The 14,682-nt window shown below is 45.7% G+C and overlaps 1 protein-coding gene across 1 annotated transcript; it reads right to left on the bottom strand.

Annotated features, from left to right (window-relative positions):
• Positions 1 to 135: 135 nt before the first annotated feature.
• On the bottom strand, positions 136 to 14,674 carry MMACHC (metabolism of cobalamin associated C). The gene is made up of 4 exons (XM_075002976.1): positions 14,558 to 14,674; positions 6,888 to 7,082; positions 2,484 to 2,636; positions 136 to 1,483 (listed from the first exon to the last, which is right to left on the bottom strand). The coding sequence occupies exons 1-4, from the start codon at positions 14,660 to 14,662 to the stop codon at positions 1,172 to 1,174; spliced, it is 765 nt and encodes a 254-aa protein (XP_074859077.1). The 5' UTR covers positions 14,663 to 14,674; the 3' UTR covers positions 136 to 1,171.
• Between the last annotated feature and the right edge of the window lie 8 nt (positions 14,675 to 14,682).

Below are 14,682 nucleotides of genomic sequence, written 5' to 3'. Positions count from 1 at the left end.
AAAATCAGGGGGCTGTTTCAAAAGGCCGCTGGCTACATTGGTGGCACGCGTTTTGAAACCAGCAGTTTTGAAGTGTGCTGGGCCGCCATTATGCTAATGAGGCACTGCATATTCATGACAGTGCCTCATTAGCATATTCCAAAGTGCCACATTACTTCAGCCCTTCCGAAAGAAGGGACTAGTGTGGCCACAGCCAAACAGAAGAGAAAATCAAAATCTCTTCTTCAACATGCTTCTTCTTTTTTTGTCAGCACTTCACATATGGTCAGCTTTGCAGACTTACCTAGCAGTTCAGTTGGGAAACTTTCCCACTTTTGTATCTTGAGTTTTTTCCTCTCACACAGTGTGGCAGTGACAAATCAAGTACCTGAAAACCTTTAACTTGGGTGTTATCTAGAGGGGAAAAAAGTGGCTGTTTTTCCTGAGAAAGTTTGACTTGATCTTCATTGAAAAACCCACTCTGCACCTCCACAGACAGTGCAACTAATTTACCATGTCGAATTACAGATGAAGCAAGGTCCTAAAATCAAAATAAGTGTGTTGAATGCTACAGCAGGGGTCAGTGTTTTGCCTGTGATGGAGGTAGCAGTAAGAGAACTTTTCAATCTAGTCAAACCGGCTTCTTTTCCTAGTTTGAGTGAAAAAGACTAGATTTGAAAGTGAAAGTGTCTTTTAAATCTTTAATTTCACTGAGATTGTATCATAGAATAAAAAGTGCTAGGTATATTTGAAAAAAATCTCTCCGTGAGCTCGAAGAGCAAGTGATTTCACACTACAGTTGTAGATGATTCAGTAGATCCTTATTATTAAATAGAACAAAATAAGTAACTTTTAAAAAAAAAAATAATTCAGATTAGAACATAAATAGTGTTTCTAAAAAGCAGCTTGGATTTCTCAGCCTCTAGGGTGTCCAACTGAAGGACAAATGGTAACATACGAGGACCCAGAGGGATATGTCCCTAGTTTACTGTAACACAGAGCAGACTGAAACCTTCTTTATGATATGTGGCCAGACTACAAACCCCAGTATGCAGTATTCCATCTTGATCCAAGAGGCAGGCTTATGGATAGAGATGGAGCACCAATGAACCATCACACACCCCTCCATCATTGCTATGGAGGATGTGAGCTGCACTCTGTTCATTCTGTCCCACACTTGGAACCACATTGCTCAGCAAAACACTCTTCTCTGCACAACTCCTTGCAGTTCTAGCAGTTTGAATCTTTCTGCTGGAGGGGCCCCAAAGTAAGCTTTCTGCTCCTCTGAGTATCGCTCCTTCACTTCAATAATGTCCCTGTAGCTCCAGTCCCGCCAGTGGAAATTGAATTTATCCAGCAGCTCTATCCGTTTCTCCTCTGAGACCACGCTATCAACAGGGGCAACTTGCTTCAGGAATGGCACCTGGACATCTGGGAATATTAGAAGACCTCGGATAGCAAACCAGCCTCCATATTGGGGATGAATACAGACACCATAGATTTTCTGAAAGAGAGAAGTGGTGTGAGACTCACTGTTTTATTGCTAGGGGTAGGCCTGTCTCTAGCAGTGCCAAGTCTCTGGCACTGAGTGAAACTCTGTTGCACACAGCCAATTGATGCAGCTCTGTATAGGCAAAAAGATGAATTCTATCTTAGCCTTATACTTTGAAGCATTATTATATTTGATTCCCTATATTTTGTTCACACACCTGCTTGCGTGCATACCCTTTCCTCACACCCTCCAAATATGATGCGCCTGAAAGGGGATCTAGTGAGCCTCGTAAAATTGAACATACTGCAAGTTTTGCTTGGGTAAAGACTGCAGGATTTGGCCAAGAAAATGGAAAAGATGTATCTGGTGCTCTAGTCCATTTCCCTTGTCCTTAGCCAGGATTTTTCCCTATATTACATATACCTGTGCTTTTGTCTTCTAGCCTACATTTGGAAGTCCCAAGCAACTGGTTTTCCACTTAGAATCACAGGGCTGGAAGAGATGGAAATTAATAAATCTCCTTGATCAGGTCACTTTTCCTCTTACCTTATATTTTCTTGTGTTAAATTTAATCTCTTCTCACCTAGTGATGCCCTTGTCCACTCCAAAGAATTTCCAATTTCTTGGCAGACACACTTCAAACAGATCACATTTAAACCTTATGACTTCCCTGAAGAAGGAATCAGTGAACCAACACAAGTTTTTACGTTCACTTGCTCCAAAGGGACTCTTGGGTGCTGCAAAACAAAAAAGCAGTCCAGTAGCACTTTGAAGACTAACAAATTAATTGATTAGGTGATGAGCTTTTGTGGGACAGACCCACTTCTTCAGATCTGGAAATTCTGATGAATTCATCTAAAGAAGTGGGTCTGTCCCACGAAAGCTCATCACCTAAAAATTATTTTCTTAGTCTTTAAAGTACTATATGACTGCTTTTTTGTTTTGTGAAGACACAGACTGACATGGCTACATCTCTGCGATTATTCATCTTGGGCTGTCGTTTGTGTCTCACCTTTTCTCCCCAAGGATCACACCTCACATCCTTTCTTTGGTAGTAATAGGCTGCTCCAGCCACATGGGCTGCTGTCTGTGCCAGAAACTTGGGCTTCCGGTTTGGTAGGATCTCATAATCATAGATGATGTCCAGCCTCTGGTCAGGGAGATTCTGCAGAAAGAAAAGCATCAGCCCAGAATTATTGAAAAGCACAGGGTACATGCATATTGGAGCTATGGGAAATGGGTTTGAATCTCTCTCCCTCACTAGGCTATTGAACTTTTAATCAATGGGGTTGTAGGGTCAGACTTTGCTCTGTACAACTACTGAGTGATCCTTTATTTCCAGATGCTAAGCACTTCCTTGACCCTACAGTGAAAAGTGCATTACTGAGGAGTTTAATTTCCTTCTAAGTGAATTAGTTGGCATAGCTCTCCTCCTTTTGCTGCCCATGATATAACCTGGTACCTTCTAGTGGACAGAGGAGAACTGGGAAACTTAATTTATTTTTATGAAAAGGTATTTATGAGTCAGTTTCAACTCTTGTATTATAACCTGCCAGGCAGGATGGGGTTAAGGTCTTCTTTAAAACAGAACATATAATGCAGTAGCAGGTCAGACCTCACAGACACATGAAGGAACTACCAGCCTGTGAACTTGTGCTATAATATCAGATGTGACAAGGTAAGGCCTGCCTTTCGCTTATGTGGTAGAGTGCAGGACTTTAGACCCTATGCTCACAGGTTCTATTCCTGGGGCTGGCAACACAGGTCTGTTGGTGTTACTTGCCCCACTGCCTTGTGGGTTATTCTGGGAAGGAGCAAGGCTCAGGGAGTAAACCCTGACAGAAAACCCGGAGGGGAGTCTTAAGGCGGTTCTGTGCCAACTTCTGACATTGACCCGTCAACTCCTGCAGCTGAGCTGGTACCAGATGTAGAGGTTATTCTCTCCTTTGGATTATATCAGTAAAGCCGAGAGGGGAACACTGGCACCTGGGCAGCCCAGGCTCCCAAAAAATTGCCCAGGCTCGTGCCTGGAGAGGTACTCCAGCATTGCTTAACAGCGTTGAACCAACACGGGAGGTAACAGATACTGGTTATAAGCTCTTGCTCGACTGGCATAGAGAACGAGCGCCAGGGGCTGCCTTCGACGGTGGGAGAAATCGTTGCATCTCACTGGACAGTCACCACCCACCTCAAGCTGGGCAGCCCCCAGCCAGTAGGGTACTGTCCCGCCACAGTTCACCTGCCTCACAGTAAGGCTGGGAGGGGGTGAGTAGGAGAGGGAAAAGCAGGGCTGGCAAACAAGCTGAGTGTGAGCAGCTGGGAAGGAAGCCACCCCGGCACCAATTGGGGCCAGCTGGTCCCACTTAAGCCTGCTTTTAAAAGAACCCTTTGCCCAGTAGGACGGGGGGGAGGAGAGCAATAGAAGAGAGGGCACAGAGGCAAAAGGGGCTTTTTTAGAAGCACTGGAGAGGAGAGCTCAGCTCAGCTCAGCTGAGCTGCAAGGGGCTAAGGCCCTGAGATCTGGTGTAAGGCCAAGCAGACTGATCACACAGGAGGAGCCAAACCAGGAGGGAGAACATACTGTTGCTGCTGCAGCCACTGACGCTACCTGGAGGAGGTACGGGGGGAGGAGGCACTGTATGGGGAAGTGGCCCAGGGAAGAGCTGCGGTGTTCATAGCAAGGAGAGCCCTTCCCCACCACTAGCAGCCACACAGGGTCCCGGGGCTGGAAACTAGAAGAGTGGATGGGGCCCACATTCCCCCCAGCCCACCATCTCCCCCACAACCCCGGTCTCAAGAAGGGCAATGGTATCCTGGCCATGGGATAGTGGACTGCCCAGAGCCCAGGAGCAAGGCGAGCCTTGCCACACAGAATAGTCAAAGACTGTTAGCTTTATAAATGGGTACCTCCAAAGGGTAGAGGGGGGGCAGGGGAAATTGTGGGAGTTTCCTGCAGGAATTAAAAATCACTGGAGGGTAATTAATCCAAATCATTGGGCAGGTAAACAATTCGGAAGGGACGCTCCACCCTCCTGGGAGAATGGCTTATCCTGGTTTAAACAACTGAAGGTTGCTACCAAACAAAGAAGTGAGAATTGCATAATGTGACCAGCCTGTCAGAGGGGAGGGGTCATTCTCACTACATCCAGGAACTGATACACAACAAAGGACAGACCTTGAAGAAAAGGTTTCAACTAAATACTTTGAAATCTACCAAGGCCTTATGGGTTGGCACCTGACATGAGAAATGACTGACACGCATGCATATCATATGTTGTCTGTGTAATGCTTTGTTCTTATCAAATACTGTACTTTGAGGCTGACTGGTCACTGATTAACAACATTGCTGCCTCAAAGAACAGGTGCTGCACTCAAGTCAGCCTGGCTAAGGTGATCACAGTGAACTACAAGAAGAACTGGAACCTAAATCCCTAGGCTCATCTGAAACGAAGTTAGCATCTTAAGCAGAAATGCTAAGCCACCCAAAAAGGGAGGCTCAATGTGAAGCGCGGATTACAGAGAGAGCCTCCCAGTCTTCCAGCACCACGTCGTTGAATTACATTTAACGATACTGAAGAATAGCCTTTGCCATCTGATTAATGGTGATGTTCAACAGGAAAGTTTTTGTTTTTTTTTGTTTTTTTTTAAGTTTTGATCCTGAAATCTTCTTTGATTACATGATCTCTAAAGTCATAATGTGGGGTAATGTTCCATCGTATTTTTTCCATCCATGTACAGAATAAATGTTTTTATGTGCCCCAAGGCAGGTGGGAATGTGCACCACTAATATAAAAGCAAAACCTAGCTCTGGGCGCTCTGCTAGTCAGCTGGACAGCATTTGAATTTCCCCTGAGTGGCCACACAAGCGCACAGCTTACAGGGGCACTGATATACCTATCTCACAGAAATGGAGGGGACCTTGAGAAGTCATTGAGTCAAGTCCCCTGTCCTCAAGACAGGACCTAAATCACCATCCCTAACAGATTTATTTTTCCCCAGGCCCCTGAACGGCTCCCTCAAGGACTGAACTCACAAGCCTGGATTTATAAGGCCAATGTCACCACTACCAAAACCCCCTAAGCAGTTTTGAGAATTTATAGTGTCTTGATTCTGGGTTGGAGTGGGTGTGGAAGTTGAAAGAGAGGCTCTGATGGCCTTTTGGTTATCAAGTTCCCTTCTGTATTTACAGTGGTATTTATTTATATAAACACTTGCATGATCTGTTCAGCAGGACAATCTCCTCTAAGGGACTGTTCCAAAGTCCAGTAAAGTCAGTGACAGATCAGCCACAAGGCTGATGGGATCCATGCTCTGGGGCCCTGGCCAACCAGGGGGGACGGGCCTGAGAAAAACCAGTGGCAGATAAGCCCCTGTAACCCAACCCCACTCCCCAGCAGCAGCACTGGTTGAATGGGGAAAAATAAACTGTGGAATGGGGAATAATAAACTCTTAGCCTGGTCACTGGTGGGCTCTGCCCTGGCAGTTGAAATCTCATATTAACACAAGGGCATAGTGGCATCTCACCTGACCATCGGCTAACAGGGTCCTCCCACTAGATCTGGCTGAGGACCCAAGGAAACCTTGACATCCCATGACTATTACTTGGCTTTGGCTCAAGCCCTAAATGTCCTATTGGTTTCTCATACCACAAGGACCAGAACAAAAAGCAGTCAAGTAGCACTTTAAAGACTAGCAAAATAGTTTATTAGGTGAGCTTTCGTGGGACAGACCCACTTCTTCAGACCATATCCAGACCAGGAGTCTGTTCTGATCTGGCTATGGTCTGAAGAAGTGGGTCTGTCCCACGAAAGCTCACCTAATAAACCATTTTGCTAGTCTTTAAAGTGCTACTTGACTGCTTTTTGTTTTGATAGTGTATAGACTAGCACGGCTTCCTCTCTGTTACTATTCAACACACAAGGACCAGGGCATCCAGCCCCATAACTCTGGTCCAGTAGGGTGATGCAACCTCCATCAACGCACAAATTGAAGCTTGTCTCATTTGTCAGCCACATCGTCCTCTCTAAGATGTCCGACTCCTGTCTTGTGCTGTTTGAGGGTTCCATTCATAACTCACTCAGATCCATTCTTGCAATAGTGGAGCAGGCTCAAGTTGACCTTACATAACCCAGTGAGCACCTTCAACCTCATGGCTGCATTACCAGTTTCACCCCTCTGACCCCTGAACTCCTTCAACAACAGTTTTCTGTTTTTTAATTCATGCCTGTAGAGTGCCAGGTACGTACGAAGGCTATAACAGTAAAGGCACGGTATGTGAAAGAAAAGAAAGCTGACACCCTGTTGGTATGAGCCTGGCAGCATGAATAGTACTGCACACTCCCCTAGTATCTTTCATCTGAGAATTTCAATGCATTTTATATCTCCCCCCCCCGCCCCTTCCACACACATTCTTACCTCCTTCACAAGAGACAGATGATAAGATACACATTGATCCACTGGGTCACTGATTTTTTTCAGCAGCTGTTTGTTCACAAAGGGTTTAAAGGCTTTGTCAAACATCGAAGGCGTGCTGAGGACAACGAATGCCAGCGTGTTCTCAGAGTACTGGAGGTGAAAGGATGGCTGAAGAACAGCGTTGTACCACCCAATCTTCAGCAAACAAAGAGAAACATCCATTAGAGCAAAGACACCTAAATTTTGTCCTACCACAGCTATACATGTTGAATAGTAACAGAGAGGGAGCCGTGCAAGTCTATATACTATCAAAACAAAAAAGCAGTCAAGTAGCACTTTAAAGTGACTCTTTGTTAGTCTTTAAAGTGCTACTTGACTGCTTTTTTGTTTTCACAGCTATGCAGTGTAACAGTCCCTCCCCATGTTTTATGAAAATTGGCTTATGGATATAAATGTGCATAACTCAGAGATGCCTTGGAGAAAATACCTCATGTAACGCATCAATTTTAACATCACAATCTGCTAGATCTGCAGATCCTATTTTGGTGCTTGTATAATTTCTAACATGCCATTAGAAATATAAAGTGTAAGTCTGTTTAATGTTTTAAATGTGCTGATGAGAGCCATTACTCATGCCAGGAACCCTAATGAGTGGGTGATCAACTTAATGACTTGTAAACAGCCTTGTTTGTCCTGTAAGTCTAGAATGTGGTTTGTGCTAAAAAAATGTGACCATATCACGTGGTACGGAAAGCCATTTTGATTCAGTGTTTTTCTATGGAAAGGGGAGTTGTAAAACAAAGGTTTCCTGCTCTGGGGAAAAGTCTATTTAAGCAATGGAAAGGTATCAGTTTTATGTCTTCAGCCAGCCTTGAAAACTGCCTGATGCACCCTAAAAGGAAACAAACAACTATGAAAGTCTGTTGACCAAAATCAGAGTAAAAGAATAGCTCTGGTTTGAAGATTTTACCTGATATGAGAATAGCTATTTGGGGTAAGAAGTTATGTGTGATAAGCTTCTTAGTGAAGTTAGAATTAGATACGCATTTTCTTTTCATTTTAGATTAGTAACTTAGTTTGATCTGTCTGTTTTCATGTATAACCACTTAAATCCTATAGTTTATGTTTAATAAAAACACTTTTACTTGCTCTCAGGCCCAGTGTAAATAATTGTTACTCAGTGGTGTGACATTATTGGATCTTTACAATGAGTAAAGCCATTGCTATGATCACTGTACTAGGAGTGCACCAAATCTCATGCCAAGTGGGCCACGGGAGGTACCTAATGAAAGCTGGTAATGCCCTGAAACAGTTTACATTACTTGTATATCTATACTGTCTTTTTATGTAACGTTATAGATATTGGCTTTATACTGGCATTAGAAACGTTTCAGTGCTGAGATTCACAAAAGGAGATGCAATCACCTTCCCAGCCAGGATGATGGACTAAACAACAAAGGCCCAGATGTCGATTCCACATACTAAGTAAATGGACTAGGGCTTGCTGGCAAACTCAGCAACATGCCACATTGCTTATGGCAGAAGAAAGGGATTTTTCCCTCCACACAGCAAGTTTAAAGATGGCCCTGGCAGTGACCATCAATCCTCATGAAACTAAGCCTCTGTAAATTGGGGTCTTACCCTTTATGGGGTGTGCTCTCAGAGACTTTCAAGAAATCAGCATATAATATTGCTGGCTTGCATCCATAGCTTTAATTGGTGTAATGTACAATTGTAGCTAATCTTCTCTCTCTCACCCTGATCTTTCTTCATAATAAACCTTTAGATTTTAGATTCTGAAGGATTGGCCCAGTGTGCTGTTTTGGGTGAGATCTAAGTATATATTGACCTTGGAACGTGGCTTGTCTCTTTGGGGGTGTGAAGAATCTGTGTGGATTTGGTGAAATAGGCTTTCATAGCTACTCGCCTGAATAAGGAGGGCTACTAATTGGGTATTAGGAGCAACTGTGGGTTTGCGGGGAATCTGTGGGTTTGCTTGTGTAGCTTCTGGCTGGTCAGTGGGGCTGACTTGATTTGCTTTGGTGAGAAGGAAATCAAAATCTGGACTGTAAGAGGCCTGGTTTTAAGCCATCTACCCAGGATTGGGACTCTCAGGCATGCCCAGAACCCACCCTGTAAAATTACAGGGGGGAAAATAGCCATTATACATATTTTCTTTTTAGTGATACAGAGGATGTACCTGATCAGCTTTCTCTGTGCAACACTAACCCAGAGAGAGATGGATTTATGTAGGGTTTTGATCACTTTTGGGGGGTTGAGGTTTCCTGGGTGCTGTACCCTAGAACTGCATCCTCTCAGAATGAAGCAGTCAGTGTCTGCATTACTCTGCAGTGGCTGGTAACCCCAATTCCATGCCTAGACTGGGGGAGACCAGAAGATCTGACCCAACAGATTAGGGTGGTGGGAAGCCCCAGAGAGCAAGAAGATGGATGCCAATGGCATGATCAGCACACTTGGGAATAACCCCAAGGGGTCTTCTGTGAGTGAAACTGGTCATGCAGAATTCTGTAAACATGAAAGACACCGCTGCCCTCTTCACATGTAATACAGATGTGCAGAAGTCTACACATCCCAGAGTGCACTGCCTTCCATTCAAAACAAGAGGGAACACTGCATGCCTGGGGGTGACCTTTTCTGGGTCAGGCCCATAGAAAATCAGTCGGGGACCACACAAAAGTGGGAAGCAAAACAACAACAAAAACCACCTCACTGACCTAGCCCCCAGCTAGGAAGCAGCAAAAAAGAGGCACTCATCAGGGTTGGATTAACTTTCCTAGCGGACTAGCTTCGTCATTTTTGTGGAAACCCACCCCCCACCATAGGCTCTGGAGTGGGGCCAAAAATGAGGCATCTGTGTGTGGCCTGGAGCTGTTGGGAGCAGGGTAAGGGATCTGTGTGGGAGGAGGCTGAGCAGAGGGTAGTATGTCAGAGGCTGCGTCTACACGTGCACGCTACTTCGAAGTAGCGGCAGTAACTTCGAAATAGCGCCCGTCACGTCTACACGTGTTGGGCGCTATTTCGAAGTTGAAATCGACGTTAGGCGGCGAGACGTCGAAGTCGCTAACCCCATGAGGGGATGGGAATAGCGCCCTACTTCGACGTTCAACATCGAAGTAGGGATGTGTAGACGATCCGCGTCCCGCAACATCGAAATAGCGGGGTCCTCCATGGCGGCCATCAGCTGGGGGGTTGAGAGATACTCTCTCTCCAGCCCTTGCGGGGCTCTGTGGTCACCGTGGGCAGCAGCCCTTAGCCCAGGGCTTCTGGCTGCTGCTGCTGCAGCTGGGGGTCCGTGCTGCATATACAGGGTCTGCAACTAGTTGTTGGCTCTGTGTATCTTGCACTGTTTAATGAAAGTGTGTCTGGGAGGGGCCCTTTAAGGGAGCGACTTGCTGTTGAGTCCGCCCCGTGACCCTGTCTGCAGCTGTGCCTGGCTCCCTTATTTCGATGTGTGCTACTTTGCCGTGTAGACGTTCCCTCGCTGTGCCTATTTTGATGTTGGGCTGAGCAACGTCGAAGTTGAACATCGACGTTGCCAGCCCTGGAGGACGTGTAGACGTTATTCATCGAAATAGCCTATTTCGATGTCGCAACATCGAAATAAGCTATTTCGAAGTTGGGTGCACGTGTAGACGTAGCCAGAGTGAGGTGGGGAGGAGGTGCAGGAGAGGGCAGGGGATTGGGGCATTTACCTGATGCAGCTCAGGAAATGGCCACGGGTCGCTTTGTATCACTCTGCACTTGCAGGCTCCATGCCCCATGACTCCCACTGATCACAATTCCCAGCCAATGGGAGCCGGGGGGGAAAAGCCTGCAGGCAGCATTTCCCCCAGCCGGGTTGGGGCGGGTGGAGGGAGGGAGAACAGCAGCACGCAAAGTCACGTCCTCCCACCCACCAGGCAGAGCTGGCCACACGGGCTTTATGGCTGGCCACTGCTTCCCCCACTGAGCATGTGTGGGAGCCCCAAGCCTGGTGGGCCAGATCAAGAGAAGCCAGGAGCTGGATCTGGCCCATGGGTCATAGGTTCCATACCCCTGGTCTATGGTTATCACCACAGGAAAGAAAAGGATGGCTTTATGCTGCACCATAGAAACGGCTATATTAAAAATCTCACCAGCCAAGGCTAATGAAACGCTTGATTTAGATGCTATTCTGCATGGCCATCATGCCTTCGCTGCCACCTTCTTCCCCCTCATTTATTCATTGCTAAAGATAAGGTTTCTGCCCCCTACGACAGCTGAATAATAAAACAATAATAATGCTTGTCCCTTGGTAGCATTTTCCTTCAAAAAGATCTTAAAGCGCTTTACAAGCTTTGATCATTTGAGCCTTTCAAGTCTCCCTTTTAGGCTAGAGCATCAGTACCACCATTTTATTGGTAGGGGAACTGAGGCAGAGATAAGTGAAGCTCTTTACACAAGAGCATACAGTAAGAATGTGAAGGTACAGGAATAGTACCCATCAGCCCTGAGCGTTAGCCCGAAACCTCCCTCCGAAACCTCAATCACTTATTTCTAATGAAAATTATTTTCAGAGCAAGTAGCTACGATGTCACAGAAGAAACAGAAGTCACTGAACTCTTTATGAAGGTGAAGATCCTGTGTGTGCATGTCCCTCCTAACAACAAAGCAGGAAATGAAAAACGATAGCAGAATAATTTCAAAATAATATTTTCCTTGAAACGTCAGTGGATCTTTAACATCAAACAACCGCACTAGTATCCATGGAAATAGGGGTGATTACAAAGTACTGGGCTGTCGGGTTCACAATTCATTTCTGTCTCAAGACATCTTACGGTAAACAATCAGAAATGCTTCTCTGAGGTCATTCTCCCAGCATAGTGGGAGGCAGGCCGGGGCGTGTTGCATGTGACTGGGAAGCATATTTCCCAGCACTTCATCACTCGGACAGAGTCATTCTGAGTAGAATCTATTGCCCTGCTTGATTCTCTCCTGGAGCACTAATGGATACGATCTGGGATTCTCTGACAGGTGTCATAGAATCATCAAATCCTAGGGCTGGAAGGGATATCAGGAGGTCATCGAGTCCAGCCCCCTGCCTAAAGTGTCCCTACTAGAGCATTTATTTTGACCCACTGATCTCACTCCTGTTCCTGGCTTGGTGTGTGTTTTCCTGCCCCCCCTTTTTTTTTTCCTCCCTGTTGTGTTACTTGTCCCCCACTATTTGGCCAATCCTTGTTTTTTACGGCCTCTCCCTTTAGTTGAACAGGAAGCCTTTTTTCCCCCAAGAATCAAATAAGCATTCTCACGTGGTCACTCTGTCCTTTGCAATGTCTAAGGGCCAAGACAGAATACTGGAAAGAAATCAATACTTCTGTTTAGTCACATGGCAGGCCACATGCTTTCCTTCTCCAGGCATAAACATGAGTTTTGAAGGAAAATACTGTGATGGTTCAAACAGCCCAGAACTCCCTCACCAGATCATTAGGTACATCGCACTCATGACAGTCCCAGATTTCAAGCATTATCTTCATAGCTGGATAAGTCATAATGTAGCCCAGCTGACAGTATTATGAATCGGGGAGCGATCAAACCAAGGCAGCAGAGAGCCATGAGCAGGACAAGAGACACTCAGCCCCAGGAGTGCTGAGCACAGCCAGGTAATAATTCTAAAAATCCTAGCCTGATCCCTAAATAGTGTGTTACACAGCCTGACTGCACAAAGCATGGTTATTATTTCTGAAAGGCAGAAGCTTCATTTAAGAAATTTAGTTTCAATAGGGAGATTTCTGATGAAGGTTTTCAGTATATACATAAGCACCTTGGCCCATACTGACTATGTCTCCAGCAAGCCCAACATTTATTTACACTGGTCTATGTTTATTTACACTGGTGGCACACCTTAGTTTCACCTTTGCCTGAGTTAATATTTAATTCTTGGCTCAGTAATATCTTTACGTCTAATCTAGTGTCAATTTAACTTTCAAGTCAATATAGTTTGATCTTAATCTCAACAGAAGTCAACTATCTAATTAGCATCATTTTGTGCAGCTGTCTGTGACGTCGAACAATCCCATCTCACACTTTCCTCCACTATCGCCTGCCCTTGCTGTTCTCCTGCCAACTGCTCTGAATTTTTCAGCTTCTAGGTTCCCTGTTCCTTTCAACAAAATTACACATACTGCAACATATATGGAGAACGTCTTCCTCCTAAATATTTTAAAAATTACAGTTGGTCTTTTTCAGAAGCCTACCAATATCAATTACCACAAATAAAATGCTGTCCCATGATACACCCTACAAAAAACATGGCAGTTCTGGAAATACGCCAGAAGAGTGGAAGATGCAACACATTTTGGAGCTCTTGGACATTCTGCTGGGAACCGACTGCTACTATCTTTGGGAGTCAAAGGTCCTACACAACTGTCAAGAGGCATGCAATTTCTCATAGGCACTCATGCAAGTTTTGAAGCAGACTGGGCACTTCACCTTTCCAGCTGGCCTAAACAGTGTGACGGCAAATGAAACAAAAATAATCAATGGGAACAAGTGAAATGATAACAGGCAGAAAGATATGGGGAAAACTCCGTGTGCACTTGGGGGTTACAGACTGAGGAGTACATGAAGATTTCTGGGTGAGAACCTACCACATCTTACTCATTTTACTTTACTTCAATACCGCCAGTTTAGCAGCTGGCCTGAGTGACAAAAGAACTGGACCATGTATTTTCCACATAAGATCACAACATATTATTCTTCAGGATACAGCCTGCAGGGGGGAAGGTGTGTATGGAATTATTGCACCACACTTATCCCAGCATTGGATAGACAGCCACCAGTTGCCCCACTGGCACCGGCCAATGACCCCACTGTGGGTGAACAGACATTAGGAACGGAAATGTACAGAAGCCTGTGAGGGAACACTTCAATCTCCCTGGACACTAAGTGGCAGATTTAAGGGTGACAGTTCTGAAACAGAAAAATTTCAAAAATCAGATGGAAAGAGAAATCTCTGAGCTGCAATTTATTTGAACATTTGACTCCATTAACCATGGATTAAACAGAGAGTGGGAGTGGCTCGCAGCTTACAAAGGCAGTTTCTCTGCTCTGGGTGCTAATATCTCCCCATTAGACCCTGACAAAGGCTCACATCCCCCTGTCTGATCTGACTTGTTTTTTCCTCTTTTGATAAGTGCTGTTGATACTGGGCCATTTCCACCTTGCTGAATAGACCTTGTCAGCTCTGGCCCTCCCTCTTACTGGGGCCCCCCCTCTGTATATACCCCTCTGAAACCCACCCCCCACTCATGCATCTGATGAAGCGGGTCTTTGCCCACAAAAGCTTATGCTCCAAAATATGTTAGTCTATAAGGTGCCACGCCACAAGATTTCTTGTTCTCGAAGCTACAGGCTAACACAGCTATGTTACTGACACCTGGGACCAGTCATCCCTAAGCACCTGCAGGGAAGAGCCTGAATTCCTAGTAGGCCAGGTGGCGGGATGGACAGATCCCAAATCCCTGTGCCTGGTGGGGATATGTGATGTCACAGAACTACATGATGTCACAGATGCTGTGTGATGTCACAGGCCATAGGACAATGCAAACCACGTGGGTGCTACGAGGAAGCCTGGTGGCGATAGCAACTCCCGCCCCCGCCGCGCCAGCGCATACCCACGCGGCCCGCACCTTGAGGGGAGAAATCTCGAAGCCGAAGTCGCACAAGCAATTGCGGATTCGACTCTCCAGGGCAGCCACGCTTGTCTCCATGAAGCCCATCTCTCGTGGCATCATGGGAGATGTAGTCTCCCATC

The sequence above is a fragment of the Carettochelys insculpta genome, chromosome 9 (assembly GCF_033958435.1).
Source record: "Carettochelys insculpta isolate YL-2023 chromosome 9, ASM3395843v1, whole genome shotgun sequence".
NCBI lineage: Eukaryota > Metazoa > Chordata > Testudines > Carettochelyidae > Carettochelys > Carettochelys insculpta.
The sequence above is the reverse complement of the archived record's forward strand: the minus strand, read 5'-3'. Positions and strand labels throughout refer to the sequence as shown.